We start from the raw sequence: 17,840 nt of genomic DNA on the forward strand, positions 1-17,840 counted from the left end.
CTCATGTATCATACACATTCAACAAGCATCTTTTAATCTACAACAGTGGGGTGTCCAATTTACTTAAAATAGGGGGCTTCAGAAACATCAAGGGCCACACATAGGTTTTAGTGAAAGTAATGCTAAAAAAAGTCAACTGAGACCATAGACATGGAACAGTAGCTGGTCAGAGACCACAGACATGCTCCAGGAGATGGTCAGAAACAGTAGACAGAGAACAGGAGATGGTCAAAGACTGCAGATCTACTACAGGAGATGGTCAGAGCCTGCACACATTCTACAGGAGATGGTCAGAGCCTGCACACATTCTACAGGAGATGGTCAGAGACTGAAAACATACTGCAGGAGATGGCCAGAGATTGTAGACAGAGAACAGGAGATGGTCAGAGAATGAAGACATGCTATAGCAGATGGTCAGAGATTGTGGACACTGTGCAGGAGATGGCCAGAGACTGCAGACATGGAACAAAAGATGGCCAAAGACTGTAGACATCTTACAGGGGGTGCTCAGTGAGTGTGGACATGCTGCAGGAGATGGCCAAAGCTGTAGAAATGCTGCAGGTGATAGTTAGAGACTGCAGACGTGCTACAGGAGATGGCCAGAGACTGTAGACATCTTAAAAGGTGTTCAGAGACTGTAGACGGGGAACGGGAGATGGTCAGAGACTGCGGACATGAAACAGTGGATAGTCAGAGATTGCAGACATGCTACAGGAGAAGTTAGAGACTGCAGACATGGAACAGGAGATGGTCAGAGAGTGTAGACACGTTACAGGAGATGGTCAGATGCTGCAGACATGGAACAAAGAGTCAAAGAGTGTAGACATGCTATAGGAGATGACCAGAGACTGCAGACATGGAACAGGAGATGGTCAAGGAGTGTAGGCATGTTACAGGAGTTAGTCAGGGAGTGTAGACATGTTACACAAGATAGTCAGAAGCTGCAGGCATGCTACAAAGGATGGTCAGAGACTTAAGATGGGGAACAGGAGATGGTCAGAGACCATGGACATGGAACAGTGGATGGTCAGAAATTGCAGACGTGCTACAAGAGAAGTTAGAGATGGCATACCTGGAACAGGAGATCGTCAGATTATAGGCATGCTATAGGGAATGGTCAGAGACTGCAGACATGGAACAGGAGATGGTCAGAGAGTGTAGATATACCACAGGAGATAGTCAGAGAGTGTAGACATGCTACTGGAGATGGTCAGAGAGTGTAGACATGCTACGGGAGATGGTCAGAGAGTGTAGAAATGCTACTGGAGATGGCCAGAGAGTGTAGACATGCTACTGGAGATGGTCAGAGAGTGTAGACATGGTACTGGAGATGGTCAGAGAGTGTAGACATGGTACTGGAGATGGTCAGAGAGTGTAGACATGCTACTGGAGATGGTCAGAGAGTGTAGACATGCTACTGGAGATGGTCAAAGAGTGTAGACATGCTACTGGAGATGGTCAGAGAGTGTAGACATGGTACTGGAGATGGCCAGAGAGTGTAGACATGCTACTGGAGATGGTCATAGAGTGTAGACATGCTACTGGAGATGGCCAGAGAGTGTAGACATGCTACTGGAGATGGTCATAGAGTGTAGACATGCTACTGGAGATGGCCAGAGAGTGTAGACATGCTACTGGAGATGGTCAGAGAGTGTAGACATGGTACTGGAGATGGCCAGAGAGTGTAGACATGCTACTGGAGATGGTCAGAGAGTGTAGACATGCTACTGGAGATGGTCAGAGAGTGTAGACATGCTACGGGAGACATTTAAAGACTACAGACATGGAACGTGAGATGGTCAGAGAGTGTAAAGAGTCAATATCATAAAAAAAAAAAAAAAAATCTGAGAAAAAAAAACATTAAAAAAAGAAACTGTACAGCACAGAAAAAGTGCGATAGTGTGAAAGAAACAAACCCACCCATGTAACCACTAGAAGCCAGTCTGAAGAATATTTATTCACTGAATTGAGTCAACTAAAAAAAAAACACAGGGCCACATGTGGTTCTTATGCCACATGTCGGACATTAGGGATCCACAATCTCGAAAAATGGATCATAGTGGATTTATATAAAAAGCGTTGATCCCAGGAATCGCCGTATTAGAAATATAACTTCTATCTCTCCACCAACATCTTGACCGGATTTTGCGTCTTTCATGTTACACCTACAATGCACGGTAGTTGAGCGGGGTGGGAAGGGCCCATTTGAAGGGTAGGGGATGAAGGTCTTACCTGCCGCCAGGACATGAGCCTGAAGGAACGCGGACAGGGCGATCCAGTTGGACTTCATGGTGGTTCAGAGTGGGTCCCTGCTCCTCTCTTGGAGTTGTCACCTGCTCAGAGCAGAAGCTCAGACTGTCTCAGCTCCTCCGTTGTGGTGCACAGGAAGTGGAACATCTAAGAAAAAACTCTATACGTCTCGCTGCTGAGTAACTGATACACAAACCAAACCCAACCACCACCGAGCTCCCCGTCGCTGCCTCTCCTCCTCACTTCTCTCTGCAGGAAGCTCACAGCTCTTGTTGACTCTAATATCACAAATTTGTCTAAAAGTGTGACTCCTTCCTAAAAAAAATGTATATATATATATATATATATCCTTAGTTTACCATCAAATATTTTTAGTCTACCATAAAGACATTGGTGAGCAAGTTTGGTGTGGAAGAACTTGACTGGCCTGCACAGAGTCCTGAACCCGCCTCATTTCCTGGCAGCAGGACATCCAGCATCATCTAGCCCTTTCCTCCCCACCCTGACTCTCCTTGACCCATCTCTTTCATTCATTGGATTTCAATTCTTTCAATCGTGGAGCCTCAGCATCACATAGGGCAGTCTGCATGCAAATACATGTCTGGCTAGGAACACCCACTCCTCCAGACTGACATGCACCTATCAAGGCATTTTGATATTTGCATAACTCCTCCCAAGGGCCAGCCCACTGCTTGCATCATAAATGAGGGCTCTTGACAGGAGTACTGAGACAGGGTGCTGTGATGTTTTCAGGAAGCTCTATGTATCTGCTGGCCCCTCCCACCAGCCATGATCTGCCTGCATTGCATAGAGGAGCACATAGACCTAGTGATGACATCATGGGACTAAAATAATGAAAATGGAAAAGTTTTTTTTATTAATAATGTCATTAGCAGGGCTTTTAATAGGTGCAGGTACTCCTCCTTTTCTGAGTCACCCCTTATCTCTGCCCCCTACCCACCTCGAGCACCACCCATTGTTTCCAACCTAGAGAAAACAAAAAAGTATTATTTTTTGTTTCTAAATAGTTTGTTTGGAATTTGCTAATGAAAGGCAGTAAAATAGGTCCCCTGCAACCAGCAACAATAGACCCCCAGAAACAATAAATCTCCCCAGCAACAATAGACCCCCAGCAGCAATAGACCCCCAGCAACAATAAATCTCTCCAGAAAAAATAAATCTCCCCAGCAACAATAGACCCCCAGAAACAATAAATCTCCCCGGCAACAATAGACCCCCAACAACAATAAATCTCCCCAGCAACAATAGACCCCCAGCAGCAATAAATCTCCCCGGCAACAATAGACCCCCGGCAAGAATAAATCTCCCCAGCAACAATAGACCCCCAGCAAGAATAAATCTCCCCAGCAACAATAGACCCCCAGCAAGAATAAATCTCCCCAGCAACAATAACTCTCCCCAGCAACAATAGACCCCCAGCAAGAATAACTCTCCCCAGCAAGAATAGACCCCCAGAAACAATAAATCTCCCCAGCAACAATAGACCCCCAGCAACAATAAATCTCCCCAGCAACAATAGACCCCCAGAAACAATAAATCTCCCTGGCAACAATAGACCCCCAGCAACAATAGACCCCCAGCAACAATAACTCTCCCCAGCAACAATAGACCCCCAGCAAGAATAACTCTCCCCAGCAACAATAAATCTCCCCAGCAAGAATAGACCCCCAGAAACAATAAATCTCCCCAGCAACAATAGACCCCCAGCAAGAATAAATCTCCCCAGCAACAATAAATCTCCCCAGCAACAATAGACCCCCAGCAACAATAAATCTCCCTGGCAACAATAGACCCCACAGCAACAATAAATCTCCCCTGCAACAACAGACCCCCAGCAACAATACACCTCCCCAGCAAGAATAGACCCCCAACAACAATAAATCTCCCCGGCAACAATAGACCCCCAGCAACAAGCGACCCGAGCTACAATAAAGCTCCCCACCAACAATAGACCCCCAGCAACAATAAATCTCCCCAGCAACAATAAATCTCCCCAGCAAAAATAGACCCCCAGTAAGAATAAATCTCTCCAGCAACAATAGACCCCCAGCAAGAATAAATCTCCCCAGCAACAATAGACCCCCAGAAACAATAAATCTCCCCAGCAACAATAGACCCAGGCCCCCAGGAACAATAAATCTCCCCAGCAAGAATAGACCCCAGCAACAATAAATCTCCCTGACAACAATAGACCCCCAGCTACAATAAATCTCCCCAGCAAGAATAGACCCCAGCAACAATAAATCTCCCCGGCAACAATAGACCCCCAGCTACAATAAATCTCCCCAGCAACAATAGACCCCCAGCAACAATAACTCTCCCCAGCAACAATAAATCTCCCCAGCAGCAATAGACTCCCAGCAACAATAATGCTGCATACACACGATCGGACTTTCCGTCAGACTAGGTGCGACAGTCTTCCCGATGGACTTTCCGGACGAATGGACTTGCCCACACACGAACGGACTAAGTCCATTCGAAAGTCCATTTGTTTTGAATGTGATGACATAAAGGGGACTAAAGAAGGAAGTTCAACAACGAGTAGCCAATAGCTTCTGTAGCGGATGACATTTTGGATAAAATGTCATTCATGTGTAAATGTAGTTTTTGCCTCAGAAGCACAGAGGTTCTGAGGGTTAATTATGTAGGTAAACCTCGACATCAGTTTGGCTGGGCTTTGTAATGCCGCATACACACGATCAGACTATCCGGCGGACTTAGTCTGGTGGACAAACCGCCGGAAAGTCCGGCCGACTTTCCCCTGCCCACACACAACCGGACTTTTCCGGCGGACCAAGTGCGCCGGATAGTTTAATCATGTGTACGAGGCATAAGAAGTTCTGCTTGGTCATGTGTACAGTGAAGTGCACATGACAAGCCAGAACCGGGCCTGGTTGGACGTTTTGGGTATGAGCCTTCTCAGAACTAATCAGTGGGTATGCCGGGCCCCGCTGAGGAGTCTGGGAAGGGGTACTTAAGATGTGGAGGTCACATGTTCAGGAGAGGAGTTTGTGAGGCCCAAGTACCTTGCAATAAAACACAGTAAGTATAGGGAAGAGGAACCACAGCGTTCAGTGGGGGACCCGGCATCCATACACTTGGAAGAGGGCCTGATGTAGATTTTTTTTGGCAGCTGTACAGTGTCTTGAAAAAGTATTCATACCCCTTGAAATTTTCCACATTTTGTCACATTACAACCAAAAACATAAATGTATTTTATTGGGATTTTATGTGATAGACCAACACAAAGTGGCACATAATTGTGAAGTGAAAGGAAAATGATAAATGGTTTTCAACATTTTTTTACAAATAAATATGTGAAAAGTGTGGTGTGCATTTGTATGGCGCCCCCCGGAGTCAATACTTTGTAGAACCTCCTTTCGCTGCAATTACAGCTCCAAGTCTTTTTGGGGATGTCTCTACCAGCTTTGCCCATCTAGAGAAGGACATTTTTGCCCATTCTTCTTTGCAAATTATCTCATGCTCTGTCAGATTGGATGGAGAGCGTCTGTGAACAGCAATTTTCAAGTCATCACAGATTCTCAATTGGATTTAGTTCTGGACTTTGACAATTCTAACACCTGAATACACTTTGATCTAAACCATTCCTTTGTAGGTCTGGCTGTATGTTTAGGGTTGTCCTGCTGGAAAGGTGAATCTCCAGCCCAGTCTCAAGTTTTTTGCAGACTCTAATGTCCTGTACACACGGTCGGACTTTCTGACGGAAAATGTGCGATCGGATCGCGTTGTCGGAAAATCCGATCCTGTGTGGGCTCCATCTGACTTTTTCTGTTGAAATTTCCGACACACAAAGTTTGAGAGCTGGATCTAAAATTTTCCGACAACAAAATCCGATCATTTAAATTCCAATGGCATGTAGACAATTCCGACACACAAAGTGCCACGTTTGCTCAGAATAAATTACGAGACGAATGCTATTGGCTACTGCCTTATTTATAGTCTCGTTGTATGTGTTGTACGCCACCTCGTTCTGAACTATCAGATTTTCCGACAACTTTGCGCGACCGTGTGTATGCAAGACAAGTTTGGGCCAAAATCCATCTGAAGAAATCCAACGGATTTTGTTGTCGGAATGTCCGACCGTGTGTACAGGGCATAACAGATCTTCTTCTAAGATTGTCCTGTATTTGGCTCCATCCATCTTCCCATCAACTCTGACCAGCTTTCCTGTCCCTGCTGAAGAAAAGCATCCCCACAACATGATACTGCCACCACCATGTTTCACAGTGTGTTCAGGGTGATGTGCAGTGTTAGTTTTCCCCCACACATAGAGTTTTGCGTTTAGGCCAAAAAGTTCAATTTTGGTCTCATCTGACCAGAACACCTTCTTCCACATGTTTGCTGCGTCCCCCACATGGCTTCTTGCAAACGGCAAGCGGGACTTCTTATTACTTTCTTTCAGCAATGGCTTTCTTCTTGTCACTCTTCCATGAAGGCCAGATTTGTGGAGAGCACGACTAATAGTTGTCCTGTGGACAGATTCTCCCACCTGAGCTGTGGATCTCTGCAGCTTCTCCAGAGTTACCATGGACCTCTTGGCTCTTCTCTGATGAATGCTCTACTTGCCCGGCCTGTCAGTTTACGTGGACGGCCATGTCTTGGTAGGTTTGCAGTTGTGCCATACTCTTTCCATTTTCAGATGTTGGATTGAACAGTGCTCCGTGAGATGTTTAAGGCTTGGGATATTTTCTTATAATCTAACCCTGCTTTAAACTTCTCCACAACTTTATCCCTGACCTGCCTGGTGTGTTCTTTGGCCTTTATGATGCGATTTCTTCACTAAGGTTCTCTAATAAACCTCTGAGGGATTCAGAGAACAGCTGTATTTATTATACTGAGATTAAATTACACACAGGTGGACTCTATTTACTAATTAGGTGACTTCTGAAGGCAATTGGTTCCACTAGATTTTTGTTAGGGGGTATCGGAGTAAAGGGGGCTGAATACAAATGCCCCCTTTACTCCGATACCCCCTAACAAAAAATAATTTTTCCTTCCATTTCACAATTATGTGCCACTTTGTGTTGATCTATCACATAAAATCCCAATAAAATACATTTACTTTTTTGGTTGTAACATGACAAAATGTGGAACATTTCAAGGCGTATGAATACATTTTCAAGGCACTGTAGAACTTTAACAAAGCAGTTTAGGCCGCGTACACACGGGCGGACTGTTCGCCCAACCTTGTCCGCTGAACAGTGTTTGGGCGGACAGTCCGCTCGTGTGTGGGCTTTCAGCGGACAGTTTCAGCGGACAGTTGGACGGACAAAGTCTTTCGGAAATTCCGAAAAACTGTCCGCTGAAACTGTGTTTGAGCGAACAGTCCGCCCGTGTGTGGGCCTGTCCGCTGTACTTTCGACATGAGCGGACTGTTCCCGCTCGGAAAGTCCGCCCATTTCGAGCGCGTGTACAGGTAGGCGGGGCCCGCGAAGGAGACGTCGCGGGCTCCGCCGCCTGGAATGGGCTTAAAGGGGAACCCCAACGCCGAAAAAAATCGGCGTGGGGGTTCCCCCAAAGTCCACACCAGACCCTTGTCCGAGCACGCTACCCGGCCGGCCAGGAAAGGGGGGCGAGCGAGCGCGCCCCCCCTCCTGAGCCGTACCAGGCCGCGTGCCCTCAACATGGGGGGGTGCCTTGGGGAAGGGGGGGCCGCGCGCCCCCCCCACCCCAAAGCACCTTGTCCCCATGTTGATGAGGACAAGGGCCTCTTCACGACAACCCTGGCCGTTGGTTGTCGGGGTCTGCGGGCGGGGGGCTTATCGGAATCCGGGAGCCCCCTTTAAGAAGGGGGCCCCCGGATACCGGCCCCCCACCCTATGTGAATGAGTATGGGGTACAATGTACCCCTACCCATTCACCTGTGAAATAAAGTACAAAAAAAAAACACAACACAGGGGAAAAAATATTTTATTGCACAGCTCCGGGGGTCTTCCGTCTTCGGGGGTCTTCTCGCCGGACTCCTCCGCTATCTGTGTGTAGCTCTTTTACTAGCGGAGGAGTCCGGCTTTCTTCCTCCCCGCCGCCGGCCTCTTCTCCCGACTTCGGGGGTCTTGTCCCCCTCTTCGGTTCTTCTGCCGGGCCACCGCGCCTTCTTGTAGCTCTTTTGCAGGCGGTGGCCCGGTCTTCTGTCGCCGCTGCCTTCCGTTCTTCTGTCGCCGCCTTCGGTTCTTCTGCCGGGCCACCGCGCCTTCTTGTAGCTCTTTTACAGGCGGTGGCCCGGTCTTCTGTCGCCGCTGTCACCGCCGACTTCCGTTCGTGTTCTTCTTCTTGTTCTTCTTGTTCTTCTCCAGGAGATGTTGACACGTCGCTCCCTCCGGCCGAAATGCCAGAGCCGCGCTGTGCGGTCACTTATATAGTGACAATGGGGCGGGGTCACATGGTATATGTCACATGGGTTGGTCACATGGGTTGATGTCACATGGGGACTATGACATCGTAAGGGGGCGGGGTCACCATGTGACCAACCCATGTGACATATACCATGTGACCCCGCCCCCTTGTCACTATATAAGTGACCGCACAGCGCGGCTCTGGCATTCCGGCCGGAGGGAGCGACGTGTCAACATCTCCTGGAGAAGAACAAGAAGAACAAGAAGAAGAACACGAACGGAAGTCGGCGGCGACAGCGGCGACAGAAGACCGGGCCACCGCCTGTAAAAGAGCTACAAGAAGGCGCGGTGGCCCGGCAGAAGAACCGAAGGCGGCGACAGAAGAACGGAAGGCAGCGGCGACAGAAGACCGGGCCACCGCCTGCAAAAGAGCTACAAGAAGGCGCGGTGGCCCGGCAGAAGAACCGAAGAGGGGGACAAGACCCCCGAAGTCGGGAGAAGAGGCCGGCGGCGGGGAGGAAGAAAGCCGGACTCCTCCGCTAGTAAAAGAGCTACACACAGATAGCGGAGGAGTCCGGCGAGAAGACCCCCGAAGACGGAAGACCCCCGGAGCTGTGCAATAAAATATTTTTTCCCCTGTGTTGTGTTTTTTTTTGTACTTTATTTCACAGGTGAATGGGTAGGGGTACATTGTACCCCATACTCATTCACATAGGGTGGGGGGCCGGTATCCGGGGGCCCCCTTCTTAAAGGGGGCTCCCGGATTCCGATAAGCCCCCCGCCCGCAGACCCCGACAACCAACGGCCAGGGTTGTCGGGAAGAGGCCCTTGTCCTCATCAACATGGGGACAAGGTGCTTTGGGGTGGGGGGGCCGCGCGGCCCCCCCTTCCCCAAGGCACCCCCCCATGTTGAGGGCACGCGGCCTGGTACGGCTCAGGAGGGGGGGCGCGCTCGCCCCCCTTTCCTGGCCGGCCGGGTAGCGTGCTCGGACAAGGGTCTGGTGTGGACTTTGGGGGAACCCCCACGCCGATTTTTTTCGGCGTTGGGGTTCCCCTTTAAGCCCATTCCAGGCGGCGGAGCCCGCGACGTCTCCCTCGCGGGCCCCGCCTACCTGTACACGCGCTCGAAATGGGCGGATTTGCCTCCTCCTTACGTGGGCGAGTCCGTTCATTTCAAAAGTTGAGCCAACTGTTTGGCAAACAGTTCGCTGAAACAGTCCGCTCGTGTGTGGGCAAGTCCGCTCACGCAAATTTTGAGCGGACTGTTTGCCGAAACTGTTTGACGAACAAGGTTGGGCAAACAGTCCGCGCGTGTGTACGCGGCCTTAGAGTCAGCACCCCCCCCTCCCCCCCCCCCCCCCCCCCCCACCGCATAGAGGAAAGCGTTATTCATTCTTTCTTTCAAGGTGCATTAAAAAAAGAAAAAATGTATAGTAACAGGGTCACTTTAAGGAATGCAAAAATGACAAATGATCATACTGACTGTGTGACCACTTCAGCATGCCTTAATGCGTTCTTTAATGAGCCTTCATTTCTCCCGCAGCTTGCTGAAACAAAACTTGAAAAGTATTCTAATCTAAAGGGAAGCTATCATGAGAAAAATGCAGACCCCCCTTCTAAAAATACCAGTTTCCTTGCAGTCACTGTCTCCAATAGGTTGACTGAATGGGAACCAGAGAACAGATTAGAAGTTAGGTCAGGACCCGTGATATGCACACGTGCCCAGGTATAAGCCTAGGATAATATTAAAGCTCTCGGATTCCCATTACAGCCAGGCATTTTGTATTTTCAGAAGGAAAGATCAGGTATGGCCTCTTTCACATGTCATAAGGTTTGTATAAATAATTGAAATCTACTATTTTATATTCTCTTTTTATAATCCCTCTGCAAGAAGATGCTATACTGAGAATCAGTGGAGGGGAGGAGACTGAGGAAAGGCTTCCTCCTGCCTGCAGCAGACTGATGGAATCATCTCAGCCTAGACAAAGTCACCTGGCTGGAGCTCAGTGAGTGCTTTTGAACCCCTTCCCGCCCACGCTATAGCTGAAAGACAGCTACAGCACAGACTTACTTTGCTGGGGGGGCATCCATGGACATCCTCCCGTGATCCAGCTGCCCACGCACCTTCTGCGGTGCGCTCTGTGACCGCTGAGTCCTTCAGACTCAGCTGATCACGGAGCGGGATAAAGGGCCAATCACAGCGGCCCTTTACCACGTGATCAGTTGTGTCCTATGACCGTCTATCATGGATGTAAACACAAGACGGTTATCGACTTTCCTTTCCTCACGCTAACAGCCTGAGGAGGGGAGAAGAGAGATGATAACCAGCTTATGGTAAAGATACATCTGTGTCCTGATTATCAGTGCAGTCCCAGTAGTGCCCACCAGTGCTGCCAATCAGTGCCCATCAGTGCCTCCTCATCAGTGTCACCTATCAGTTCTGCTTATCAGTGCCCATCAGTGCCACCTATCAGTGCCCATCAGTGCCACCTATGAGTGCCCCCTATGAGTGCCCTTCAGTGCCGCCTATCAGTGCAGCCTCATCAGTGCCCATCAGTGCAGCCTATCAGCCCCATCCTGTTTATTGAGGATGTGACAGATGACAGAAGCAGCCGGATGAATTCTGCAGTGTTTAGAGAAATGCTGTCAGCCCAGATTCAGCCAAATGCTGAAAAGTTGATTGGATGGCGCTTCGCAGTACAAATGGACAATGATCCAAAACACCCTGCAAAAGCAACCCAGGGGCTTTTGAAGGAAAAGAAGTAGAATATTCTGCAATGGCCGAGTCAATCACCTGATCTCAACCCAATTGAGCATGCATTTCACTTGCTGAAGGCAAAACTAAAGGCAGAAAGAGCCACAAAGAACAACTGAAGACAGCTGCATTTAGAGCCTGGCAAAGCAGCAGAAAAGATGAACCCAGTCTTTGGTAATGTCAATGGGTTCCAGGCTTCAGGCAGTCATCGCCAGTAAAGGATTCCCAACAAAATAATAAAAATTAACATTCAATTTATGATTATATTCATCTTTCTAATTACATTGGAGCCCCTGAAAATGGGGGGACTGTGTAAGAAAATGGTTGCAGTTCCTATAATTTGTACTTGATATTTATGTTCAAGCCCTTGAATTAAAGCTGAACTTCAAATTCATTTGGATTGCTTTGTTTTCATTTTATTCTGGTGGTATACAGAGCTAAAAGCAGGGCTCGAGTCCTGCGGGAACGTTTGGGAACGGCGTCCCTGCACTTTTTTCACAGCAGGAACGCCGTTCCCTTTGCAGGACTAGAGCCGCCCGAGGCTCTATCACAGGCATCAACTAAATGGCGGACCGTGGGCCAAGTCAGTCAATGATCTGTGCGGCCCCGGCGCGGTCACGCCATTTAAGATTTGCTTTCTGCCGCTGCCTGCTAGCTGTGTTGTCTTCACAGAGCTGACATCGGAAGAGCAGCACAGCGATGCACGGAGGGCAGGGGCTGGCCCAGTTAACTGATTGGTTAATCAACCAATCAGTTAACTGGGGCAGGTCCCGCACTCTGTCCATCCCTTTGCTGCACTTCCGATGTCATCTGCTGTGTCCTGTGTAAGGTAAGACAGGGAAGAGGGCACTGTTATGAAGGATGGAGGGGGAAAGTATCAGAAACTGAAAAGAATGAGGAGAGGTGATATAAAAGGGGGTGAGGACAGGAATGTAAAGGGGGTGCCATAAAGGGGGTGAGGACAGGAATGTGAAGAAGGGTGCTATAAAGGGGCTGAGGACAGGTTTACATTTTAAAACTGGCTACTTGGTCATCTCCTGTACTATGTCGCATTTGCAGTTTGGTCATCTCCTGTAGTTGCATTCGCAGTCTGCTCATCTCCTGTACTATGTCGCATTCGCAGTCTGGTCATCTCCTGTACTATGTCGCATTCGCAGTCTGGTCATCTCCTGTAGTCACATTCGCAGTCTGGTCATCTCCTGTAGTCACATTCGCAGTCTGGTCATCTTCTGTAGTATGTCGTATTCGCAGTCTGGTCATCTCCTGTACTATGTCGCATTCGCAGTTTGGTCATCTCCTGTAGTTGCATTCGCAGTCTGCTCATCTCCTGTACTATGTCGCATTCGCAGTCTGGTCATCTCCTGTACTATGTCGCATTCGCAGTCTGGTCATCTCCTGTAGTCGCATTCGCAGTCTGGTCATCTCCTGTACTATGTCGCATTCGCAGTCTGGTCATCTCCTGTACTATGTCGCATTCGCAGTCTGGTCATCTCCTGTAGTCGCATTCGCAGTCTGCTCATCTCCTGTAGTCGCATTCGCCGTCTGGTCATCTCCTGTAGTATGTCGCATCCGCAGTCTGGTCATCTCCTGTAGTATGTCGCATTTGCAGTCTGGTCATCTCCTGTAGTATGTCGCATTTGCAGTCTGGTCATCTCCTGTACTATGTCGCATTCGCAGTCTGGTCATCTCCTGTAGTATGTCGCATTTGCAGTCTGGTCATCTCCTGTACTATGTCGCATTTGCAGTCTGGTCATCTCCTGTACTATGTCGCATTCGCAGTCTGGTCATCTCCTGTAGTATGTCGCATTTGCAGTCTGGTCATCTCCTGTAGTATGTCGCATTTGCAGTCTGGTCATCTCCTGTACTATGTCGCATTCGCAGTCTGGTCATCTCCTGTAGTATGTCGCATTCTCAGTCTGGTCATCTCCTGTACTATGTCGCATTCGCAGTCTGGGCATCTCCTGTAGTATGTCGCATCCGCAGTCTGGTCATCTCATGTAGTATGTCGCATTCGCAGTCTGGTCATCTCCTGTAGTATGTCGCATTCACAGTCTGGTCATCTCCTGTAGTATGTCGCATTCGCAGTCTGGTCATCTCCTGTACTATGTCGCATTCGCAGTCTAGTCATCTCCTGTACTATGTCGCATTCGCAGTCTGATCATCTCCTGTAGTATGTCGCATTCGCAGTCTGGTCATCTCCTGTACTATGTCGCATTCGCAGTCTGGGCATCTCCTGTAGTATGTCGCATTCGCAGTCTGGGCATCTCCTGTACTATGTCGCATTCGCAGTCTGGGCATCTCCTGTACTATGTCGCATTCGCAGTCTGGTCGTCTCCTGTACTATGTCGCATTCGCAGTCTGGTCATCTCCTGTACTATGTCGCATTTGCAGTCTGGTCATCTCCTGTACTATGTCGCATTTGCAGTCTGGTCATCTCCTGTACTATGTCGCATTCGCAGTCTGGTCATCTCCTGTAGTATGTCGCATTTACAGTCTGGTCATCTCCTGTACTATGTCGCATTCGCAGTCTGGTCATCTCCTGTATTATGTTGCATTCGCAGTCTGGTCATCTCCTGTACTATGTCACATTCGCAGTCTGGTCATCTCCTGTAGTATGTCGCATTTGCAGTCTGGTCATCTCCTGTAGTATGTCGCATTTGCAGTCTGGTCATCTCCTGTACTATGTCGCATTCGCAGTCTGGTCATCTCCTGTAGTATGTCGCATTTGCAGTCTGGTCATCTCCTGTACTATGTCGCATTTGCAGTCTGGTCATCTCCTGTACTATGTCGCATTCGCAGTCTGGTCATCTCCTGTATTATGTTGCATTCGCAGTCTGGTCATCTCCTGTACTATGTCGCATTTGCAGTCTGGTCATCTCCTGTACTATGTCGCATTTGCAGTCTGGCCATCTCCTGTACTATGTCGCATTTGCAGTCTGGCCATCTCCTGTACTATGTCGCATTCGCAGTCTGGTCATCTCCTGTAGTATGTCGCATTCGCAGTCTGGGCATCTCCTGTACTGTCGCATTCACAGTCTGGGCATCTCCTGTACTATGTCGCATTCGCAGTCTGGTCGTCTCCTGTACTATGTCGCATTCGCAGTCTGGTCATCTCCTGTACTATGTCGCATTCGCAGTCTGGTCATCTCCTGTACTATGTCGCATTCGCAGTCTGGTCATCTCCTGTACTATGTCGCATTTGCAGTCTGGTCATCTCCTGTACTATGTCGCATTCACAGTCTGGTCATCTCCTGTAGTATGTCGCATTTACAGTCTGGTCATCTCCTGTACTATGTCGCATTCGCAGTCTGGTCATCTCCTGTATTATGTCGCATTCGCAGTCTGGTCATCTCCTGTACTATGTCACATTCGCAGTCTGGTCATCTCCTGTAGTATGTCGCATTTGCAGTCTGGTCATCTCCTGTAGTATGTCGCATTTGCAGTCTGGTCATCTCCTGTACTATGTCGCATTCGCAGTCTGGTCATCTCCTGTAGTATGTCGCATTTGCAGTCTGGTCATCTCCTGTAGTATGTCGCATTTGCAGTCTGGTCATCTCCTGTACTATGTCGCATTTGCAGTCTGGTCATCTCCTGTACTATGTCGCATTCGCAGTCTGGGCATCTCCTGTACTATGTCGCATTCGCAGTCTGGGCATCTCCTGTACTATGTCGCATTCGCAGTCTGGGCATCTCCTGTACTATGTCGCATTCGCAGTCTGGTCGTCTCCTGTACTATGTCGCATTCGCAGTCTGGTCTTCTCCTGTACTATGTCGCATTCGCAGTCTGGTCATCTCCTGTACTATGTCGCATTCGCAGTCTGGTCATCTCCTGTACTATGTCGCATTCGCAGTCTGGTCATCTCCTGTACTATGTCGCATTCGCAGTCTGGTCATCTCCTGTACTATGTCGCATTTGCAGTCTGGTCATCTCCTGTACTATGTCGCATTCGCAGTCTGGTCATCTCCTGTAGTATGTCGCATTTGCAGTATGGTCATCTCCTGTACTATGTCGCATTCGCAGTCTGGTCATCTCCTGTATTATGTTGCATTCGCAGTCTGGTCATCTCCTGTACTATGTCACATTCGCAGTCTGGTCATCTCCTGTAGTATGTCGCATTTGCAGTCTGGTCATCTCCTGTAGTATGTCGCATTTGCAGTCTGGTCATCTCCTGTACTATGTCGCATTCGCAGTCTGGTCATCTCCTGTAGTATGTCGCATTTGCAGTCTGGTCATCTCCTGTACTATGTCGCATTTGCAGTCTGGTCATCTCCTGTACTATGTCGCATTTGCAGTCTGGTCATCTCCTGTAGTATGTCGCATTTGCAGTCTGGTCATCTCCTGTACTATGTCGCATTCGCAGTCTGGTCATCTCCTGTAGTATGTCGCATTCTCAGTCTGGTCATCTCCTGTACTATGTCGCATTCGCAGTCTGGGCATCTCCTGTAGTATGTCGCATCCGCAGTCTGGTCATCTCATGTAGTATGTCGCATTCGCAGTCTGGTCATCTCCTGTAGTATGTCGCATTCACAGTCTGGTCATCTCCTGTAGTATGTCGCATTCGCAGTCTAGTCATCTCCTGTACTATGTCGCATTCGCAGTCTGATCATCTCCTGTACTATGTCGCATTCGCAGTCTGGTCATCTCCTGTACTATGTCGCATTCGCAGTCTGGTCATCTCCTGTAGTATGTCGCATTCGCAGTCTGGGCATCTCCTGTTCTATGTCGCATTCGCAGTCTGGGCATCTCCTGTACTATGTCGCATTCGCAGTCTGGTCGTCTCCTGTACTATGTCGCATTCGCAGTCTGGTCATCTCCTGTACTATGTCGCATTCGCAGTCTGGTCATCTCCTGTACTATGTCGCATTCGCAGTCTGGTCATCTCCTGTACTATGTCGCATTCGCAGTCTGGTCATCTCCTGTACTATGTCGCATTTGCAGTCTGGTCATCTCCTGTACTATGTCGCATTCGCAGTCTGGTCATCTCCTGTAGTATGTCGCATTTACAGTCTGGTCATCTCCTGTACTATGTCGCATTCGCAGTCTGGTCATCTCCTGTATTATGTTGCATTCGCAGTCTGGTCATCTCCTGTACTATGTCACATTCGCAGTCTGGTCATCTCCTGTAGTATGTCGCATTTGCAGTCTGGTCATCTCCTGTAGTATGTCGCATTTGCAGTCTGGTCATCTCCTGTACTATGTCGCATTCGCAGTCTGGTCATCTCCTGTAGTATGTCGCATTTGCAGTCTGGTCATCTCCTGTACTATGTCGCATTTGCAGTCTGGTCATCTCCTGTACTATGTCGCATTCGCAGTCTGGTCATCTCCTGTATTATGTTGCATTCGCAGTCTGGTCATCTCCTGTACTATGTCGCATTTGCAGTCTGGTCATCTCCTGTACTATGTCGCATTTGCAGTCTGGCCATCTCCTGTACTATGTCGCATTTGCAGTCTGGCCATCTCCTGTACTATGTCGCATTCGCAGTCTGGTCATCTCCTGTAGTATGTCGCATTCGCAGTCTGGGCATCTCCTGTACTGTCGCATTCGCAGTCTGGGCATCTCCTGTACTATGTCGCATTCGCAGTCTGGTCGTCTCCTGTACTATGTCGCATTCGCAGTCTGGTCATCTCCTGTACTATGTCGCATTCGCAGTCTGGTCATCTCCTGTACTATGTCGCATTCGCAGTCTGGTCATCTCCTGTACTATGTCGCATTCACAGTCTGGTCATCTCCTGTAGTATGTCGCATTTACAGTCTGGTCATCTCCTGTACTATGTCGCATTCGCAGTCTGGTCATCTCCTGTATTATGTCGCATTCGCAGTCTGGTCATCTCCTGTACTATGTCACATTCGCAGTCTGGTCATCTCCTGTAGTATGTCGCATTTGCAGTCTGGTCATCTCCTGTAGTATGTCGCATTTGCAGTCTGGTCATCTCCTGTACTATGTCACATTCGCAGTCTGGTCATCTCCTGTAGTATGTCGCATTTGCAGTCTGGTCATCTCCTGTAGTATGTCGCATTTGCAGTCTGGTCATCTCCTGTACTATGTCGCATTCGCAGTCTGGTCATCTCCTGTAGTATGTCGCATTTGCAGTCTGGTCATCTCCTGTACTATGTCGCATTCGCAGTCTGGTCATCTCCTGTATTATGTTGCATTCGCAGTCTGGTCATCTCCTGTACTATGTCGCATTCGCAGTCTGGTCATCTCCTGTACTATGTCGCATTCGCAGTCTGGTCATCTCCTGTAGTATGTCGCATTCTCAGTCTGGGCATCTCCTGTACTATGTCGCATTCGCAGTCTGGGCATCTCTTGTACTATGTCGCATTCGCAGTCTGGTCGTCTCCTGTACTATGTCGCATTCGCAGTCTGGTCATCTCCTGTACTATGTCACATTCGCAGTCTGGTCATCTCCTGTATTATGTCGCATTCGCAGTCTGGTCATCTCCTGTACTATGTCACAT

At 48.8% G+C, this 17,840-nt stretch overlaps 1 protein-coding gene across 2 annotated transcripts in view; it reads right to left on the reverse strand.

Moving 5' to 3' along the window:
- The window catches only part of CD247 (CD247 molecule), a 198,480-nt gene extending 195,949 nt beyond the window's left edge, over positions 1 to 2,531 (reverse strand). Inside the window, exon 1 of one of the 2 annotated variants that reach the window (XM_077479748.1) lies at positions 2,233 to 2,531. In XM_077479748.1, coding sequence (XP_077335874.1) covers positions 2,233 to 2,290 — 58 coding nt within the window. In that variant the 5' untranslated portion in view covers positions 2,291 to 2,531. The remainder of the gene's footprint in view (positions 1 to 2,232) is intronic. The other variant, XM_077479746.1, reaches the window with a different exon arrangement.
- Positions 2,532 to 17,840: the final 15,309 nt, after the last annotated feature.

The sequence above is a fragment of the Lithobates pipiens genome, unplaced genomic scaffold, assembly GCF_037356315.1.
Source record: "Lithobates pipiens isolate NorthernLeopardFrog02 unplaced genomic scaffold, aLitPip1_a1.2 Scaffold_16, whole genome shotgun sequence".
In the NCBI taxonomy this organism is placed as follows: domain Eukaryota; kingdom Metazoa; phylum Chordata; class Amphibia; order Anura; family Ranidae; genus Lithobates; species Lithobates pipiens.